This window comes from Crocuta crocuta, unplaced genomic scaffold, assembly GCF_008692635.1.
Source record: "Crocuta crocuta isolate KB4526 unplaced genomic scaffold, BGI_CrCroc_1.0 scaffold27, whole genome shotgun sequence".
NCBI classification, from domain to species: Eukaryota; Metazoa; Chordata; class Mammalia; order Carnivora; family Hyaenidae; genus Crocuta; species Crocuta crocuta.
This window is the reverse complement of record NW_027532250.1, coordinates 6,722,044-6,741,450: the sequence shown is the minus strand read 5'-3', so window position 1 is coordinate 6,741,450 and position 19,407 is coordinate 6,722,044. Positions and strand designations below refer to the sequence as shown.

Sequence of the window (19,407 nt, the reverse complement as noted above, 5' to 3'; positions counted from 1 at the left end):
GGGGGCTCAGTAATTTGAGCTGTTCCTCCATGACACTTTGGTGAGAACGCTTGCGGTTGTGGCCAACCCAGGGAGCCACAGGGTAGGTTAGAAGTAAGGGTCACAATGGGCAGGAAAGACCACTGCCTAAGAGAAGGGGCAAGAAGGCTGACCTGATGCTCTGTGAAAGCCGTAGGTTTAATATATTCTACTTAATCTCACCAGTAGAGTGTATTTTCCATCGCTCAAAACAAGTGATTCTCCAGCTTTAGTGGCAGAGCACTCTCCCACCCAACGGAAAGGATTTTGGGGCCTCCATCTTGAGTCTGATGCTGGCAGCCTCACCTCGAGGTGGGGGAACCACCCCCTGTATATGGCAGTACTCCCTTGACAAAATCACATTTAATGGCTTCCAGGGGTGTCTCAGATGGGGCGTCCCCCCAACCTCTGACAGATCGTTTTTCAAATCTGAGACCTGTTTTTTTCCTCTGAAGTGTTAATCTTTACAAAAGAGCAGGCACTCAGATTGGATACACAACTATAGGGCACTCAAAGGGGTAGATCTTTCCTGCTTCACTCTTGAGAAAGGACACAGAGCTGTTTTTGTAATAGAGACCAAAGATGGCACAAGAAAGGTCTCGAAGCGCCGCAAAGGGAGCGAAGTCCTGCTGCTAGTCAGTCTGACTCTGGAAGTCGTGGCTACTAGAAAATCTGAAGGGCGAAAAGTTTCCTTGAAAGAAAATTTACAGAATTGTTCAGTCTACAGTTATAGACATTCATTCTCTAATTAGAAGGTGCAGATTGCCGCAGCTTTTACTTCCAGATTGTTCCAAAGCTTTTACTTTCCTTCCAGATTATTCCAAAAGCAAACAGCAACATTCTTTTAAAATGGCTTTTATTGAGACACGTTCAGACTTCTGCAACATTTCTAGTTGGGGATCTTCCTTATTTCCAATTCTTAGGTGGCTCAATTCTTTTCCGAAAGCCAACAACGCCCACTCCCACCACCTGAGCAAGGAAGCATGCGCATCTGTCTCTGCTCAAATGTCCCACCAGGAACATACCTTCCCCTCCACTAGTCTAACTCCAGTCTCAGTAGACCTCCAAGTAGGACTCCAGTCCAGGCTGTCCTTCCCGCCTAGGAACTTATTCAGCAGACTTTCAAACCAAGTAGGAGATGGCTTCAATTCAGCTGCTATTACTATCCTTAAGGAAGAGAAAAGCGGCCTTCTCAATGCCGGTTTTTGATTTGGTAGTTTGTGACCTCTGAATTTGGGGACATCCTGTCCTAAGTATTAGCTGGGGTCTATAGAATTTATAATCTACTTGTATAACAGATTTAAAAGACACCCCATGCCAGCCCCAAATGCCCTAAAGGTTCTAGTATATTCTTGCGCTTTCTCCTGTAATTTTTCGAGAAGCAGGACTTAACATTTTAGAAGGAAGCTGTTCAACTTTCTTTGGTCTTGTTAATGCTTTCGTTACACCTATCTATTGGAGGGAGTCTTAGAAATTACAGAAGCCAGCCACTTAAGAACTCTCTGGACCAATGTCCCCGAGAGGTGCCTGCCCTGCTTCTGCCCACTGCACGGACTGGAGCTTTCCATCATAGCTGTAATTACTGAAAAGGTGGCCTAACACTGCCTCCTTGTAACCCTCCACTCTTTAGTCCAAGTTGCTACTGGGAATCTGTACAGTAAATATGGCTGCTCCTTCCATCTTAACAGCCCTCCAGTGTGTGATCTCCAAAGCCTTTTTAATAGCAAGATGGTGAAGAGCGTTACAACAAAAGCTGAGAGTAGTTGCCTGTTTAGTACAATTGTTCCCGTTATAAGGTGAAAACTAACGTTTGTTTCCTTTAGAAGAAGGCAGGGCATTAACACTCTGCCTGAACATTAATGCCAATTTGTTTACATCCTTTTATCACGGAGACATTTACATATACAAGCAGGCTCTGCTCCTTAACACAAGGGGAACTGAAAAACTCAAGGATGTTTATTTTAGCTGTTAAAAAAGGAAAATGACAAAACAAAACCAAAAGAATTTGTAACAGGTGCCTAGAGAGAAAGCATTCTTTATGCCAATGGCGCATCTCGGTCTTTCACAAGTTTCCTCCGCGGCCGTGGCTTCTGTCTCTGATGAAAGTGAGCCATGGCATCAACTGGCACAAGACATAATGGACACAGGACTGTCATGTGTAATAAAGCAAATATTTACATTAAGCACAATACAGCAATTTATTTAGATGCTTAAAATGAATACAAAGGGAAATAAAGATCACAAAATTATACATACTACAACAGTGTGTCATATATTAGATGGTATAAATGAATACACCAGGGTGGTGTTTAACTAAAGATAAAACTAAATATCCAAAAGGCAGCACTCCTTGGTTTGCTGCTTCAACACAACACACTTTCATACAGATCTAAAAGGTGTCAAAATTAGTAGCTGCAAAGTCAATTCTTGCATGTGATTTTAGCTTAAAAGATTTCAGAAAACAGATCTGAAATACCAGTTTTTGTTTCTGTCAGCTGTAATGTCAAGGATATTCAGAACGAGAAAAATTCTATAATACAAGAGAGTCCAGATATATATCTTACGTGGCTGGCCTCTGTTGCAAGATTGTACAAGGTTATGTGCAAAAACTAAGTCTGTCCAAAAGTCCATACTAGCGCAGTTTCAAGCTTTTGCTAGGTAAACTAGAGATAGCGTTTATTACACAGCAAGGGCAACACTAAAAAAAGAACTCTATGATGGGTACACAATAACAATATCATAGGCATCACTTGAATAGGTCTAAAAGACTGTACAAATATACATTTCAACTATTCAGAATGAATACATGAAAAAAAATTTGATTTTTTTTTTCCCCAAAGTCTACTATACACATCGGACTGGCAGCTTGTCTGCTGGCCCTACACTACCGCGTGAATTGGGAGAACGCTTCCCAAGAACATCCAACCAAACATTTCACAGAGGGAAAGAAATGTCGAGAAGGCAGATAAAATAAACCTCTGCTTTTCCTCATGTGCGCTCGTGAGCCACCAGCTTATTGGTTTTTCACATTTATTTACTGTGTCTGTCACAGCAGGTTCCAATGCAAGATCAGCCAATCGTGTGTCACAGACTTAGAAATAACCACCGGGTTGCAGTGGCCACGCATTCCCACAGCCCGATGACCCGGCGCTCACAAGGCAGTGCCAGTTAAGAGTCCAGCTGTGCAGTCCTGCCGCCAGGAGAGCAGAGTTCCAGGCTGCAGCGCGTCCCCGCTGCCACAGAGAGCCTGGCCCTTACGCCTGCTGGCTGCTCAGTTTGACTCCGGCCAGGCTGCCATGCATCGGCTCAGCGACCCCATCGGTCATGTTGTCAAACTGCTCCCCATCCTCACTGTCAATTGTGCTATTCTGCCACTCAATCTGTGGGTTAGATAAGCGCTCATCATTTTCAGATGCATTCTTCCACTGTGACTGGTCCTTGGACCAAAACCCTTCAACTTTTCCATAGGAACTATTCTTCCATTTCAACTGCTCTCTGTCACCTTGCACGGTAGCCTTTTTTTTGGCAGCTGGCTTACTGCTTCTTGCGTCTTCACTCTGGGAAGACTCATCAGACCAGGTTCCCGGTTTCATTTCACATGCATTGTCCTCAAAGTCTGACACTTGTTGGGAACCAGGACCACTCTCCGACGGAGAAGCGCCATCTTTCCACTCGACAGCATCATCCTGGTCAATCTCACTGTCAGAAGCATCATGCATTAGTTTGGTTGGCTCCGCAGTCAAATGAACAGTTCCGTATTTTGAACCATCCTCCTCGTTTTGGTCTAGCTTCTCTGATTCTAAAGCATCCTCAGAAAGGGCCTTCGGTATGTGCTCCTCTGGGTTATCATTAGGGATTTTAGGCTCAACTTCAAACACCGGGTCAAAGGGGCTACCGCTTCCATTGGACTCTTCTTCCAAATTTTCAAAACTGTCTGAGGAGCTGTCCTCTTCCTTCCCGAGGCTGAGCTTTTTGTCGGCAGTTTTACTGGCATTCACTCTGGAATCCTTCTCATCGTGATTCTCAAACAGCCACTCAGCGTCAAAATCCATCTCGTGCTTGACTTTGTTTAGTTCTTTCATGTTGAAGCCCAGTAACACGCCGGGCTTGTACTTTTCACAGTCTCGGACACATTTCTTCCTCTTGTTGCTAAAATGGGAGGCAATGTCACTCTTCCACAACCATAAACTGGCGGCCAGCTTCTCAATTTCTCTCCGGGTGGGATAGGGCTGTTTGTTGAAATACTTCGTTAGGAAGCTTTTCCTGGCTTCGTAGGAGTCATCCTCGTGACCCTTGGGGTCTAAAGCTAACACAACCGGCTCCTCAGGCTTCTCCTCGAAGAAGCCGGGCGAGTCGCTGTCCTCGTCTAACTTTCGCTTTTTCAGCAAGGGAAATTCCACTTGCTCATAAGTGCGCTTCACAGGTGCTAGGCCCGGTGACTGATTAAGCCGAGAGGGTGCATTTGTCTTATCCTGGCCATTCTGGGTCTTTCCAACACCCCTGCAGTGAACTAGATGCAGAGTGATAGTCGAGGCGGTCATGTTGCTGGTATACACACCAAGGCAATGGATGCACTTGTAGGTGAGCTTTTTTTCCACGGGATGGACCGTCTGGATGACTTGGTGCCTCTCTCGCAGGTGATGTGCAAGTGCATCAGATATGGGTCCTTTTAGGATTGAAAAGCAAAGAGGGCAAAGGGTTTTCCCAACATCTTTTTTATAGGGCACTGCCGCTTGAGGTGAACTTTTAACAGGGATATCTGCCTTTTCCTGAACTTTTGGCTGTGGCTTTGGAGGGACTGGAGGGTTATTCTGGGCATGGTAAGCAACCGATTCAGCTGGGGCATCCCTCAGGTTGTATGTGGTTACAAGGAGATGGATGTTAGTGTGACTACCCTGCTGCAATGTCAAATCAAAACTCAAAGTAGAATCTGTTTTAGGTCCCATCTCTTCATCAATGTGAACCATCCGCATGTGTGCCGCCATCTTTTCCACATCATTGAAAGTTGAACGGCAATATGGACAAGACAGACCATGAATTAACATATGGTTGAGTAGGGTATCTGTGGGCAAATAGCGATTACAGTAGAGGCATTTGCTAGTAAAATTGTGTATTTTCATAATGTAGTTGGCTACTGCTGGGACTTTCTCAGCTTTATGTTCTTTTTCGAAGTGCACACTATAGACATTTTCAGGAAAAAGCTCATTACAGATTGTACATATTTTCCACTTTTGAGTTGAGGAAGTATTGGCTGGGGGAGGGCCCGTGGCAGCTGCAGTAGGTTTGGAACTGGACTGACCTAATACTCTGGATGCCTGTGACTGGGAGAGGGAGGGAGACTTTAACTGGCCTGATGAGAGAGAAGAGGCATTAGCAGATTGCAGGGAGTATCTTGCTGGTGCCTGGGACCTCTGCTCTGACCCAAGCCCATAAGATCTTCCATTTCCGCTCGGAAGTAACTGCTTCACAGACTGAGACTGCTGAGGGATGGAAACTGGTGCGTTGCCACCTAGACCCAGTCTCATTGACTGACCAACGCCATAGCCCTGACCTACAGATTTGACTCCATAGTTATTCTGCTGTAGGTGAACATTAGACATCATGTTGACTCCTGTAGAATTTAAGTTAGGCTTTGGTATTGAGAGTCGATTTACCATCTGCTGTGATGGCAAAGACCGGACATTTCCAGAAGCAAGGGAACCAATTCTCGATTGGAGTCCCATGCCCTTCTTCTCTTGAGGTTTGGGAGCAATTAGCATCAGAGGTTTGGATCGGGGAACCACCACATTTGTGTGCCCAATCATGGCAGTGACCTGGTAGCCTATGCGTTCATGGTCTTCGATGACGTGTTGTACCAAAGCTTCATAGGACTTTGGCATGAAAAGGCATCGCTTGCAGTGAATACTACTCTCTTCTCGGGCATTTGAACCTAAAGGGACTGCACCGTTGAGTGATTTTTCACCTGCCTTTGCTATGTAAGGTGCTGCCACATGCTGAAAATGTTCCCTGTAAATGTGCTTCCTAACTATTTCGTAAAGAGGATCTCGGTAAGTGCACTTCTTACAGTAATAAACAGCTTGTTCTACACTGTCAGCCTGCTTAGGTTTAAGGCCATCATTTTTGCTTTTATCTTTGAAAGTGCTGAGGCTGCTACTTGGTGCGCTGGCGTTTGGAGCATGAAATATCTTAATGTGTGTTTCCAAAGTCTTTTTGTCTGCATTGAAGGTACAGTAGGGGCAATTAAGGAGAATCCTATTTTCAAAATCTTCACTATGGACATTCCGGAAATGACTTTTGTAGGCAGAAAAAAATTTTGAAGAAAATGGACAAGCACTGCAGCAAAAAGGTTTTGTCCGGTAGTCCTAAAGAAAAGACAAAAACTGGAATCAGAAGGCAACGCCACCCCAGAGAGGGAACAACAGGCTCCAGGTCTTCTCCCCAGACGGCCTCGGTTTTTAACAGATATAGACATAATGCTATTTTTAGAACTGAAATTCTGTAATGCATTTTTTTCCTTTTGCAAAATGAATGTACAAAATATAAACCCAGATGGAAAAGCAGTTTTAAACCAAATAAAATTATTTGGTTCCCAGAGTATAAATAAAAAACTCCATTCTAAGTTTTCCCTTAATGTTTAGGAAAGATCAAAGTCCTATTTGTTGACTGGTTAGAGAAGCCGAAGACAAATGGCTTCAAAGATAAACATTTTACAGTTAGAAAACGACAAGAATAAACCCTGTGAAATCACTTTCACTCCCTGAATCAGTAAACTGCTAAAGGGTTCAGACTTACTATTCAGTACAACTCCGGGCCCAGAGTGCTGTCTGCAATTAGGCAGTAAGACATAAAGATACACCTTTTATCCTTCCCATCATGGAGAATCTTCAAAAATCTCAGAACATTTTTTCCTCTGATTGAAGTACAGTGTAGTATTCAGATTTCATTGCTGATCAAAAAGCTACTGATTTGAAGAGTCTGCTTTCTTCTAGAAGCCATACTCTCTCTTCTCAAGCAAGAGCAGCTTCAAAAGAAGTAATGAAGTGACAGCTGCTTTGATTCAAATTAAGAAGTTAAATAAAAATTTCCTATAGACTGTGAGGAGTGCATGGTGTTAAAAAGCCAACAAAGTATTGCAGAATATACTGATTTCAAAGAGCAACTTCCAGAATTATGCTCATTAGCACCTGTGCAGTTTGTCCTTTGAAGACCAGTGAAACACAAGCTGGGCAAGAGATTCCCTTTCCTTCCTAGAAACTTAAGGTTTCGGACACTGGTTTGCTCCAGTATAAAACACTCTGCTTTTCCGTAAAGCTCAACCCTTGTTTAGTATTAGAACGGGAAGCTCTGGGATTCATAAAACCAAATTAAGTGATCTGTCCCACTGGAAAGCTCTTCCATTCTAAGAGTTCTGGTTAATATGTTTAGAAGAAAAAATCAGGTAACTACTGACAGAGTTTAAAAGCACTAATTCCCTGCTAAGTATATTCCAATGGATAAACAGATCAATAATTAGAGTTCTAATCACTACTGAAATAGGGAAAAGTAAAATCTGCAGTGACCATATCGTTTCTCCCTACGGGACAGAACTACCACCTACAGACCACCTTCACTGTCACATCGTCCCCTTTAACTACCTAGCAGTGTTTATAATTCTAATTTGTAAAAATTTAACACCTGTCAATGCCATCCTGACAGAGCCACCCTGCCCCACACCAGGTGGAGGATAGCAACAGAGAAAAAATACCCTCTCCAAAAAGAAAACAAAAAGCAAAAAACAAACCACACACCAAGAATTGTGACAGACACAAAAATAATGATGGATGACCGCAGATAAACAGAATGTTGGAGGGAACATTTTAGACACCGAGAAATAAAAAAGCCAAAGTACTTCTGTGAGGGAACGTTGATACATACTGGGCTTCAGAACATTTAAGTAACAAAATTTCCTATTCTTCTTACACTTGAAGTTTCTATCCAATGACAAAGACAAATTCTTCCTGGTCTTCCCTGCCACTTAGGAAATGGACACTTTCCACACTAGGTTGCTGCCTACAAAACAATGTGTCCCTATGAAAAGCCTAGAGCTGAACAGGGGATGCACCAAGGATGCTGTCATTAAGTCCCCTCTGCCACTTACCTGATTTTTAGTAAGTGAAGGGTCCCATAGTCCTACATCCTCCCATGTAGTGTTTTTCAAATAAAAGTCATTAGGTTCAAACTGTTTAAAATCCTAGAAAACAGTGAAAGAAGTTTACAAAAACATCATGATACCAACTCTAGCCCAACCTGACTTACAAATCCCATCTCTTAGCTACAGCTGGGGAGACCCACAATAAACCAACCCCAGCAAGAACTAAACTTAGGAACGATAAGGCTATTAGGAAATAGAAAAGGCATATGGAAGTTGCATTCAAAATTTTCGAACAACCAAACACTCTCCTAATGGTCAGACAGGTTTCCAAGGAAACCAATGGAAGTTCTAATTAAGTAAAAAATACCAAAGCCCCTTTCATTAGAGTACTGTAACTCATCAGCTGTAGTAGCAAAATGGAATATAAACTAGCAATGTTTGCCTAAAGCACCATGGATGTGACACTCTTGTTTCTGTAGACCAAAAGGAGGGTGGGAGGTTAGAAATGGATGGGGAAGAAAACTCAGGATTTCTGAACCCGTAAAAGGAAGAAAGAAAGCTATTCGAAGAAAGTAAGCAGTATTGTTAAATTTATACTATTATATAAAAATTTAATGGCCATTTCCCCCCCAGGCCAGGAAGATACAGTCTTAGGAGAAAATTCCCTTTGGCTCCTAAAAGGTTCATAGTTCACTGTGGGAAAATCAAGTATATCTAAATTCCAGAGGATGTAACGGGTGTAGTAACAGGAAGAACACGTCAAATGCAGGACAGAAAAGGTACCTTCACATTTGCATTTATTCTTCTGCAGATTACCCAACTGAGTGTAAAGTGGAAGTGGATGGACTGTTTCACTGGGCAGATCTACCTGAATTTGAGGGGCTGGAGAAGCAGTGAACTTCCATGCTGGGGACAATGTAACTAGAGAAGCCCACTTTTGTGAAGCTTCAGTCTTCCTCATACACCTCTAGAGTATTACTCATGGGAATCAGGAAAGGAACACCTGTTGCATGAAGGAAATCACTTTTTAACTTTCATATTCCATCCAAACGTTTACTGAGTGCCTATTATGTACCCAGCACTGTGCTAGGTGCTGGTTATACGTGGATGGACAAGGCAGTTATGGTCCCTGGCCAGCTGGAACTTAAAGGCTAGAGGGGAAAACAGCTTTAAATATTTCAACCAGAGGCTCTGACCAACTAAACAGCAGCAAGACCTGGAGCAATGAGATCTGGAAAAGGAGACCAGTGCACTGGTTATCCCACAGGGCTGTTATAAAGCTCATAGGATAAAAAGGTTAGAAAAACAGTTTGCAAAAGTCCAAACTGTTACACAAGGGGAAGATAATAGTCTATGATGGGTCAAAAGGGCCAACAACCGCTCAAATCCTAAGGAAAGAGACAACAAGCACCCAAACCACCACGCCTCAACAATCAGAAGGTCAACCAGAACATTCAGGCATATCAGAATGAGAACAGGCTCTGGAGTCCCACAGACAGACCCTGCCATATGCTCAGCTGTGAGGTGAACCTATTTCTTTACTGGTTCTTCATCTGTAAATTGGATAAGAATTCCTACATTCCCCCCCAGGGGTTGTTCTAAGGATCTGAACTTAGAGACCATTTTCAAGCACCTAGTAAAGTGTCTGACATGTGTACGTCCTCAATGGTAGAACTGCTTTTGCTTCATGATGCAAAGATGAAAGAGCCCATTTTAGGGAGAAGGGAACAAGTTTAGCCAACTGAGAAAGCTCTGGTGAAGCTAATGCTGCAGTTAAAATTCAGAATCACAGCTAAGAATTAACCATCCCGGCTGCTGACACAAAGTAATGGATCAGAAGCTGAGTCATGTTAAAATTAAAAAACGGCATGCTACTTACTTCTATGTGTTCTTTACAGTATTCCAACCCAATGTCACTAAGTATTTTTTTCACAGTTTTCCGGGCTTTTCTTAAACTGCCAAGATTGTTGACAGGAAGTTGGAACATAGTTTCTATTGGAAAAAAAAATTTAAGTCAAGTCAAAACACGTACAACTTGTAATATTTCCTAGTTCCACTGACGGCAGGACCACAAAGCCTGGCCCGCTGACAGAGGAGGTGCGCAGACCCTCTGACCTAGTCTGTTCTGACACTTAGAGCAGGCAGGCAAAGTAAGTGCTCTCTGACCTTCTGTTTCTAACAGGACAGTTTATGTCATAGGGGGGCTATGAGACTAATCTGGCACAATTCTAATGAGAGTTTAACTTCATCACCAAACTTTTTTTTTTTTTAAGTTGAGAATTAGGTTAAGCATACCAACCAATTATTTTAAAAATGAGTGTGAGTGCTTTTCTCCTTGTGATGCTGAGCCTCTGAAAATAGAAAGATGTTCGCCATTCCAGCATCATTGCCACGTAATTTTGAGTGCCAGGGAAAAGAAGTGTCTGTTTTCTGGGAGCCATCCCGCACACTGCTAGGGTATTCTTAAAGAGATATCCTTAAGTGTTTCCATATACTACCCCAACTGCAGACACTAATGGTTGTGAAGCCTGCCCCCCAGCCAGCACCACACCTGGACAAAGGCACTCACTTATGGTGACGGGGAAATCTAGGCACTCAGCATCAGAGCAAGTGCTACCTGTGTTAGATTTTAGGGAATCCTTTTGAAAAATGAAAAGCCTCTATCTGTGTGAAGGAACTGAAAAATTACTTAAATGACCTAATACATTAAAACAGAAATTTAGATCCATTTCCCAAGTTCCTTAAAAAGCAAAAGTTAAGAAAATAAAAATTAGTACTTGTATGGCTTCCAACAGGATCATTTGTTTCCCTATAAAATATAGTTAGGAACTTCTCTAACCATCCAAATACTAAAGGATATAAAAGACTTCCAAAAACCAAAACTAGAGGCAAACCTAAAAGCCAAAGTATCGGGAATTAGTTTCATACACGCAAATCAAGTTTTCTAATTAATAAAGGCAGATACTCTTTCATACCACTACCATTGTAAGCACAACCATAATCCACTAATCCAAAGGTAATACTATATCCTGTTACCTCATTTATTATTCTAATCAAAAATCAATATTGTGGACTATGAAAAATGGAAAAGAGCAAAGCCTACACCAAAGCAAACTCACTCCTAGAAATTCTGAATTTGGATATGTTACCAGCACTGAGAAGTTTCAAAATATTCTACATGAAGTACTGAAGTGTAATTGAGGCCAAAAAAGAAAAGTACTTCACTTAAAAAAAATTAAAAAAGAAAAAAAAAAAATATATATCCGCCTTCCCATCCTCAACACCGACCTGCTCTATCAGCTAAGAAGCACGACTATCGTGTCCTCCGCATTCTCTGCCCTCCAATAATCAGCACAGTAGTTAACAGGGGACTCAGAAGTCACTCTGGATACAAATTAATGTGCATTCAAGGCCAAATCCATTATTCCTTGTGGAAATTTTATTGCTAAATTGTTTTTAAACCATCTTTTTGAAACTTTTTAATCATGTGCTATTTAATAAAACCATTCCCCCAAACTAGGTCATCTAGAGAAAGCCACCTCATAGAAGAAATGTTTCAGAAATAAGAGAAAATGTTGCAGGCTAATTCTGAAGAGACCAGGCATCAAACAGATGCCCATAAGCACCCAAGTCTGAGAAGAGACATTTTTGTTTATTCATTTCATAAGCTTTCTCTGTGGGCCCAAACCCGGCAGTTCTCTCCGAACTTCCCAAGTTAGTCCTGCTTTACTTCAGAGGAGATGGGCCCAGCAGCAGCCCTTACTCATCTCCCATGCCTCCTGGAGAGCAGCAGCTCAACATCTCAGCAAAACAAATACACAATGATTTGGAAATGTTGCCACCGGTCTATACAGAAAACGTCCAGGGGGCGTTGAACTGCTGCAGGGGATAAAGGGAAACTCATTCTCTGTGGACAATGTATCAGGCATTCTAAGTGCCCACCATTCAGAACAAGCAAAGTTGTTTAAAGACCTCCTAGGGAGGCACCTCACTAAATGGTAGGTACCCAATTTACAAACCTATAGGTCTGAAAGAGTGAGTATGCTCATAACGGAGCTTAGCTACAAGAAACTCATAATTTATAAAATTTGGTATTTCAGCCATAGAGTAAATCTCAAGTTTACTTAGACTGAACTAAACAGGCATATAAATAGTGAACACTGCTTACCAAAAAATGTTTTACAAAAATGGTTCTTTATGATTAGCAACTAGGAAGAACCTAAGTTTACACTGAAAGATGTAGAATACTCAGAGTTAAGATAACTGACATGGGGGGGGGGCACCTGGGTGGGCTCAGTCAGTTAAACCTTTGGCTCTTGATTTGGTTTAGGTCATGATCTCACAGGTTGTGGGACTGAGCCCCATGTTGGGCTCAGCACAAGCGCAGAGCCTGCTTGGGACTTTCTCGCCCCTCCTCCCAGTCGTGCTCATGCTCTCTCTAAATAAATAAACTTTAAAAATGCCAGGTTTTTTTTTTTTAAATATGAGGAATTCTTTCTTCCCCCTTCTTTAGATGGAGGTACCCTCCATGTATCTACTTATGGAGATCACTTACAAGATTTTGTCCATCTGGAGCTAGAGTAATTCATATGTTAGCACCATCAAAAAGCATTTACAAAGACTCTTGTTTTTGTAAGTAAAACACTCTGTACAAAACAGGCACACAGTCTAAGAATATAAGCAAAGAAGGCTCCCTGCTCCTCCTGCCCTCCAGCAATGGAGCTCTCCCCCTTTCTAGAGGGGCCACTGTTATGTCAAGCTTTTCTACAAGCCAAAGGTTCCTTGAAAGAACATCTCCAATACACTCTGATCTGTGAACGTTAGGATTAGCATGGGCAATAAGAAAAAGAACTCAAGGACCCTCCGTTGTTTTCCCAAGCCTATCGCTTGTTAAGAAACAACTTCAGGGCGCCTGGGAGGCTCAATTGGCTAAGTGTCGACTTTGGCTCAGGACATGATCTCACGGTTCATGGGTTCCAGCCCCACATTGGGCTCTGGGCTGACTGTTCAGACCCTGGAACCTGCTTTGAATTCTATGTCTTCCTCCCCCACCCATGCTCTTTGTCTCAAAAATAAAACAAAACAAAACCCTTCAAATCAACTGCTGGCTTTAGGGTTCAACCATGTTATCTACTTGGTTCAAACTTAAAAAACTTTTATGAAAATAACTCTTGGTCTCCTCTGCACCCCTTAAAAGCCCTCTCAATTAGCAACATGGACAAAGGGCCCATACCTTAAGTGACTGAGGGGCAGGAACAGAGTAAATAAGAAATAGACTGGGATTAAGGGCTGTTTCCTCACTTAGCTAAAAACAAAATATTTACAATAGTTACTCTGAGGGAGGAAGATGCCTTACAATAATGTCAAAATTGTCTGGTGATGGATTCAAAGGAATGCAGAAGGATAGTCTTTCTCTCCAGATTTGTCCCCAGGTGGCTAGTTCTTTATCTTGAACCTCCTTAGCTGTGAGGATGGCCATTTCACCAGGTCAGCACCATTATCTCAATACCAAGGAGAGCTCCCTTCAGTCAAACCGTAATCCCTTCAGCTCATGGCAAAAAAGGGGAAAACATCCAATTTAACAGAATGGAACCACTGTTCACCTGTTTATCAGTCATTTCTGGAGAACCTACACTTTGTGCTCAGAGAAGATAGATGAATAGGACCTAGTTCTTCCCTTCAAAAGTCTATCATGTCTAAGGGACAGGACCTAGAGCAAACGGCAGGCACTATGGCACTGTAGTAAAAAAGATGGTTGGTTTTGCCTGCTAGAGTTCCTTTTGAAGCCACCCTTGGTACAAACGATGTGCTGTTCGAAGGCCCTTCCTCCATGAGAGCCGAGTGTACGTGACTCAGGTCCACCAATTAGAGTAATCTATCTCTACAGACACTGACCGGTAGAGTTGGACACGCGCCCCAGACGGAATGCTAATGATGCGGAAAAGGACTTAGGACCTACGACTACAAATGCAGAAAGCAGAGAGGGAGCGAAGGACACCTGTTTGGCTTTTCCTAAACAAGAGCAAGTACATGACGATTTCTGCTTAAGCTTTGGTTCATGTCCCTTCCAACCAAAAGTCTTCATAGACCCACTGGGCAGTGGGACACAGAAGTGAAGTGAGCAAGAGAAAAGATGGGAGAACTTTATGCCAAGTAATTACACCTGTGAATTAGGTCTAGTAGGAAGAATAAGAGTTTGCCAGGAAGACAGTTATTCTGAAAGATGATATGGCCCGTGGTTTCATTAATCAAAACAAACACTGTATTAAAAGAGTCACTTTCTAAATGCTAAAAGATTTGGGGGAAAGCTCAATGACCTATTTTTTTTCCCTGATACTGATTTTGTGAGAGAGAGCATGAGGGAGGGAGGGAGGGGCAGAGAGAGAGAGAGAGAGAGAGAGACAGACAGACAGACTCTCAAGGAGGCTCTGCAGTGTCAGTGCAGAGCCTGATGTGGAGCTTGAACTTAAGAACCGTTGAGATCATGACCTGAGCCAAAATCAAGAGCTGGACGCTTAACTGACTGAGCCACCCAGGAGCCCCTAAATGACCTATTAATAACAGAGTTAACACTTGCAAGTGTTTGAGTAACAACTGAAAATAAGTAGAGTTTGAGTAAGCATATGCCATCTGATAACTAGACTTAAAATATCAATTTTTGAGAATGATTTAAATTCACTGCTGTGGAATGATTCAGTCACACTCCTTCCTATTGATCTTTGAGGATTATATCCATACCTACTGATTGGGGCCAAAACATTAAAGTTTTAGTAATAATCCTGGCTAAACTCCTACTCACGCACTCTCTTAGAAAGCAAGAGTCAGAAGGCACAAATGAAAATCTGAGATCTGTAGCCCTAAGCTAGAGATGAACTGAAAACACGTATCGAAGATTCATCAACTACATATCCCTCCTTCCCCTCCATATACCAAAAGCAAAAATATTCCTCTACTCCATATACCAAGAGTAAATGAGGCGGAGTGAGCGTGTCCCATGAGGACATGTCATCTACAGGCTGAATCTGTACAGGGAAAAGATGATACCACCTCACTGACTGTGAACTTAAGCAAAGAAGTCATTACCTGAGAGAAAGAATTATAATCATTTAGGAAACAAAAGCTCTGCCAAAAGGCTTGGATCAAGTCAAGTGTTGTACTCCGGTTCTTCTGAGTTAGGAAGACAAACAGGAATCCAGCAAACGGTGCTGATTTAGCCAGCTCAAGGCAAGGTTTGCAGGACCTGATGTACCAAGTCAATGAGGCTTGTCTATGCCTGATAAGGTCCCATGCAAAGCCACCAGATCAAGCATGGCATTATTCAGTCTCTGTTTTTAGATGAGGGGTACAAGAAAAGCAGAAAAACATTTGCAACTGTGCCCACAGAAAAATCAAAAACAAAAAACCCCATAAAACCCCACCTTAAACCTTTGACCAGGCACAGATAATCAAAGAAGCCAGATCAAACTTTTCTGGATATTTTAAGCTACTCCAAGTGTGGATATAACATGGCATTTTTCAGTATTGTAATTCCTCATATTTTTATGCGCATTCTTATGCTTCCTCAGTTCCTAATAAGAACATATGGTGCTAATTTAACATGCCAGAAAATACAGAAGTAAATATGCTAGCATGTCCTAGTTTCCATCACTCCCAAGTTTAAGTGCAACTTTCACATATCTGGGAACCAAAATCTGAGCATACAGGAGTGACAACTAATGCATCAGTTATGTCAGTGAGTATACTTTGTGATTATCTTGAGCAAATGTTTCTAACAATGCTTTGAGAGCTAGCCAGGAATGGTGACTTCTTCCTGGTAACACCTAAACATAAGCTGCTTCGTCTANCCGAGGTATCTCCTTGAAATAAGTTACTTGCCTAACCTAAGCTTCTAAGGCAAATTTATGCCAAGGTGGCAGCTGACTGAAATGTAGAATCGGGACCTGGTGGGCAGTCACCCAAAGCAAGAAGTTTGATGGCTACAGCAGAATTCCAACAGTTTACTGAAAATCTCTCCTAAGTAAAATTACAGTCTGATCAGAGGATGGTTATCAGAGTCCTTAGGTCCACAATAAGCCTAAGGATTAGAGTACAGTTTATACTTTGATGTTGTCTTTTAAACATGTCTACATTAAGCTGTAAAGGAAAATACACATCTGGGAAAATCTTTTCCTGGGGGGGATGTTGGGGGTTGGATCAAAGGCTGGAAATTATGCCATTACTAGTGAAGAAAAGTAGCAACTGTATTTTCTAAATTAATAAAAAATTAGGAAGACATTCAAACTACTACAATATAAACAATTTCATTTTTGGTAATATCCTCAATCCAAATTAACACGTAAGAACAAATTCAGGTCCTTGATATTAAAAAAACAAAGTATTCCAATGTTCTAAGTATTCAACTATTTATATAAAGATCTTATAACCCACACTGGGTTTTAAGGGTCAGATATGTTTGAAGTTTAAATCACTAACTGAAAAATACTAAGCTTTGTTATTTTTTAAGACGCACAGACATTTTAAGAAATTTCTCATGAATCCTCATGCTACCTGTGATGTACTTTTTAAAAAAACAGCTTTTGTGATGTCTCTGTCAAAAGATTTAGGACCCATTAAAATAAAAACTAGGCAGAAAGAAAACATCATTTGCCTATTTATGCACTCACTCTTCCTCTTACCACCTCCTCAGCAACGTATTTAATACCCTGTCAATATCACAGAGCACAAATGTGGTTATCGTAAAACACAGTTTCTTTTATAATCAATTAAGTGCTTATCTTTCCTGACAATACTGGGATCAGAAGCAGGGAACAGAGACCTCTTATTTGCTTTTAATGATGTCACTAAGCGTAAGCAGGAGAGGGTCAGAGAGAGGGAGACACAGAATTTGAAGCAGGTTCCAGGCTCTGAGCTGTCAGCACAGAGCCTGATGTGGGGCTCGAACCCACGAACCGTGAGATCATGACCTGAGCTGAAGTCGGATGCTTAACCGACTGAGCCACCCAGGCGCCTCTGTATGTTTGTACTTTGAAAAAATAAACCCTGTAAAGCCTTTCTAGAACAACTTTCCAACGAGTGAGGGCATTGAGAGCCCAGAGCCTAGGGCCTAACATTTAGTCTGGAAGCAATCACCCTACTCAATCTTTTTTTTTTTTTTTTTTTAAAAGTCAGAGTTCTGAACAGAAGCAGCTAATCTTTCAATTTCCTATAAGCTTGGGCAAAAGACCTTGCAGATTCCAGAGGCTCTTCACAGAAAGGCAGCTCTAGCTGTCGTTGTCACCTCTCTTCTCAATCCCAAGTACCACAGAGCAAGTAAGCGCCTGACAATCCAGGGGCAGAACGCTCATCTGGATTAGCAGATAAAACTGTGCAGCATAAGAGGTAAGAAAACAAAGGTTAGGCTCCCTTCTCCTTAAGTAACAGAAATTGTGAAGTAGCGTTGAGGCCAAAGAAGGGGCTTATTAGGAAAGCCCAGGAGGATGAGGAGAAATTACTTTGCAAATGACACACCTGTACCAAAAACTCAATCTGAATGAATTATTTTGCTCAGGATAACCAGATTAGAACACTGTTAATAAAGACAAGAAGCAGGCAAGAACATAACCAACTTGTTTTCTCCTATTCTCATCCACGAACTGCACTTTTTTTTTTTAATTTTTTTTTTTTAATGTTTTATTTATTTCTAGGAGGGAGAGAGAGAGAGACAGCGTGAGCAGGGGAGGGTCAGAGAGAGAGGGAGTCACAGACTGAAATAGGCTCCAGGCTCTGAGCTGGCAGTCAGCACAGAGCCCGACGCGGGGCTTGAACCCACGAACCGCGAGATCATGACCTAAGCGAAAGTCGGACGCTTAACCCACTAAGCCACCCAGGCGCCCCCCACGAACTGCACTTTTACTCTCTGATAACGAATCTCAATGGAGTTAATTGTGTCAAATACAAAACTGCCTCCAGAAAAAGACATCTTGATGTTCTTCAAGTCTTGCCCAAATCAATGATTAAATTCCTTAAGCTTTCATACTACTTTTTTGGGAAGTAGAGGGTTATTTACTCGAGGCCAGACGAGGATATTTATGCAAACACAGCATCCTGTACAACGGTCTGGTCACAGGAACTTCTGGCCACTGCCGACGAACAACAGGTGAATCCCTCCCACAAGCAGCCCTGCTCGGAGATCGTCTCTCTGCCTGATCACCCGAGCGAGCAGAGCACAGACCCTGCCAGGCAGCCGGTCCCAGGCGGGGAAGCTCAGTCCACAGGCCCAGATCTCTCAGTCCAGCTACAGAAACCTTTAATCATCTAGCCACAGAACAGCCTTCCACGCTTCTCTGACCCTTTCTCCTCCCAAGTCTCCCTCCTGCTCCAAGTCACCCACGCTCAGCTCTCTTCAGCACTGCTCCTGCGATCATAGAAGCCAATCTCCAGCAGACAGGCTCTAGTCTGTCAATGTCTTTGATGCCTTGAATAAACTTATTCCAGATGTGTTACAATTAGAAGATCAAATGGACAACACTTCTTTAGTTCTGGATATTACTATTTTTTAAACCTGTATTACTTTCTAAAAAGTAATCCCTCTGCCCAACATGGGGCTCAAATTCACGACCCTGAGATCAAGACTGGCATGTTCCACTGACTGAGCCAGCCAGGCGTGCCCTGGATATTATTGTTTAATTAATGCTCCTGGAAGGTGCATTTGTGTTGGTGGCAGCCACTTTACATACGACAACAATTAAGATTTTTTTTTTTTTAATATGTGCTGCGTGCTTCAGTATTAGGTGCTTCAGTTGGTGAGAAAAAAAAATCTGTACTGAATCCATGTCTGGTTAGAAGGGAAGTAATTATCAAGTCTTTAAGTATCTTCTCAAGTGAAGGGGCAAGAGCATTCTGATACTAAAGTGGAACACTGTGAATCACTGACAGAGCCTCAGCGTTGCCTAATCTAAACTCTTCTCATTTTACAGATTAGCAACTGAGGTGAAGCAACTGACCCAAGGGTGATCAGCTTGTCGGTGACTGAGCTGGGTCTCAAGGTCATCTTCAGATCTAGGACGCAGCCCTCCTCCCATTACCCAACTTGGGTGAAGCACTGATTTCTGACATTAAAGGTAAACAACAAGAGCATGTTAAATACATATACACATCTCAAAGTGCCTAAACTTCAACACTCAAGATTGAAATGACCTTATACAAGTCCAAACTAGCTCAAGAGGTGAAATGGTGATTAGGAATACACACATAGCTCAGGTCAGACAGCCCCATCAGAT

At 42.3% G+C, this 19,407-nt stretch overlaps 1 protein-coding gene across 2 annotated transcripts in view; it reads right to left on the bottom strand.

Moving 5' to 3' along the window:
- Nucleotides 1-1,956: 1,956 nt before the first annotated feature.
- ADNP (activity dependent neuroprotector homeobox) overlaps nt 1,957-19,407 on the bottom strand; it is a 28,447-nt gene continuing 10,996 nt past the window's right edge. For both annotated transcript variants that reach the window (XM_077778380.1, XM_077778379.1), the window contains 3 exons: nt 10,029-10,141; nt 8,156-8,248; nt 1,957-6,380 (listed from right to left, as the gene is read on the bottom strand). In XM_077778380.1, coding sequence (XP_077634506.1) covers nt 3,273-6,380; nt 8,156-8,248; nt 10,029-10,136 — 3,309 coding nt within the window. In that variant the 5' untranslated portion in view covers nt 10,137-10,141 and the 3' untranslated portion in view covers nt 1,957-3,272. The remainder of the gene's footprint in view (nt 6,381-8,155; nt 8,249-10,028; nt 10,142-19,407) is intronic.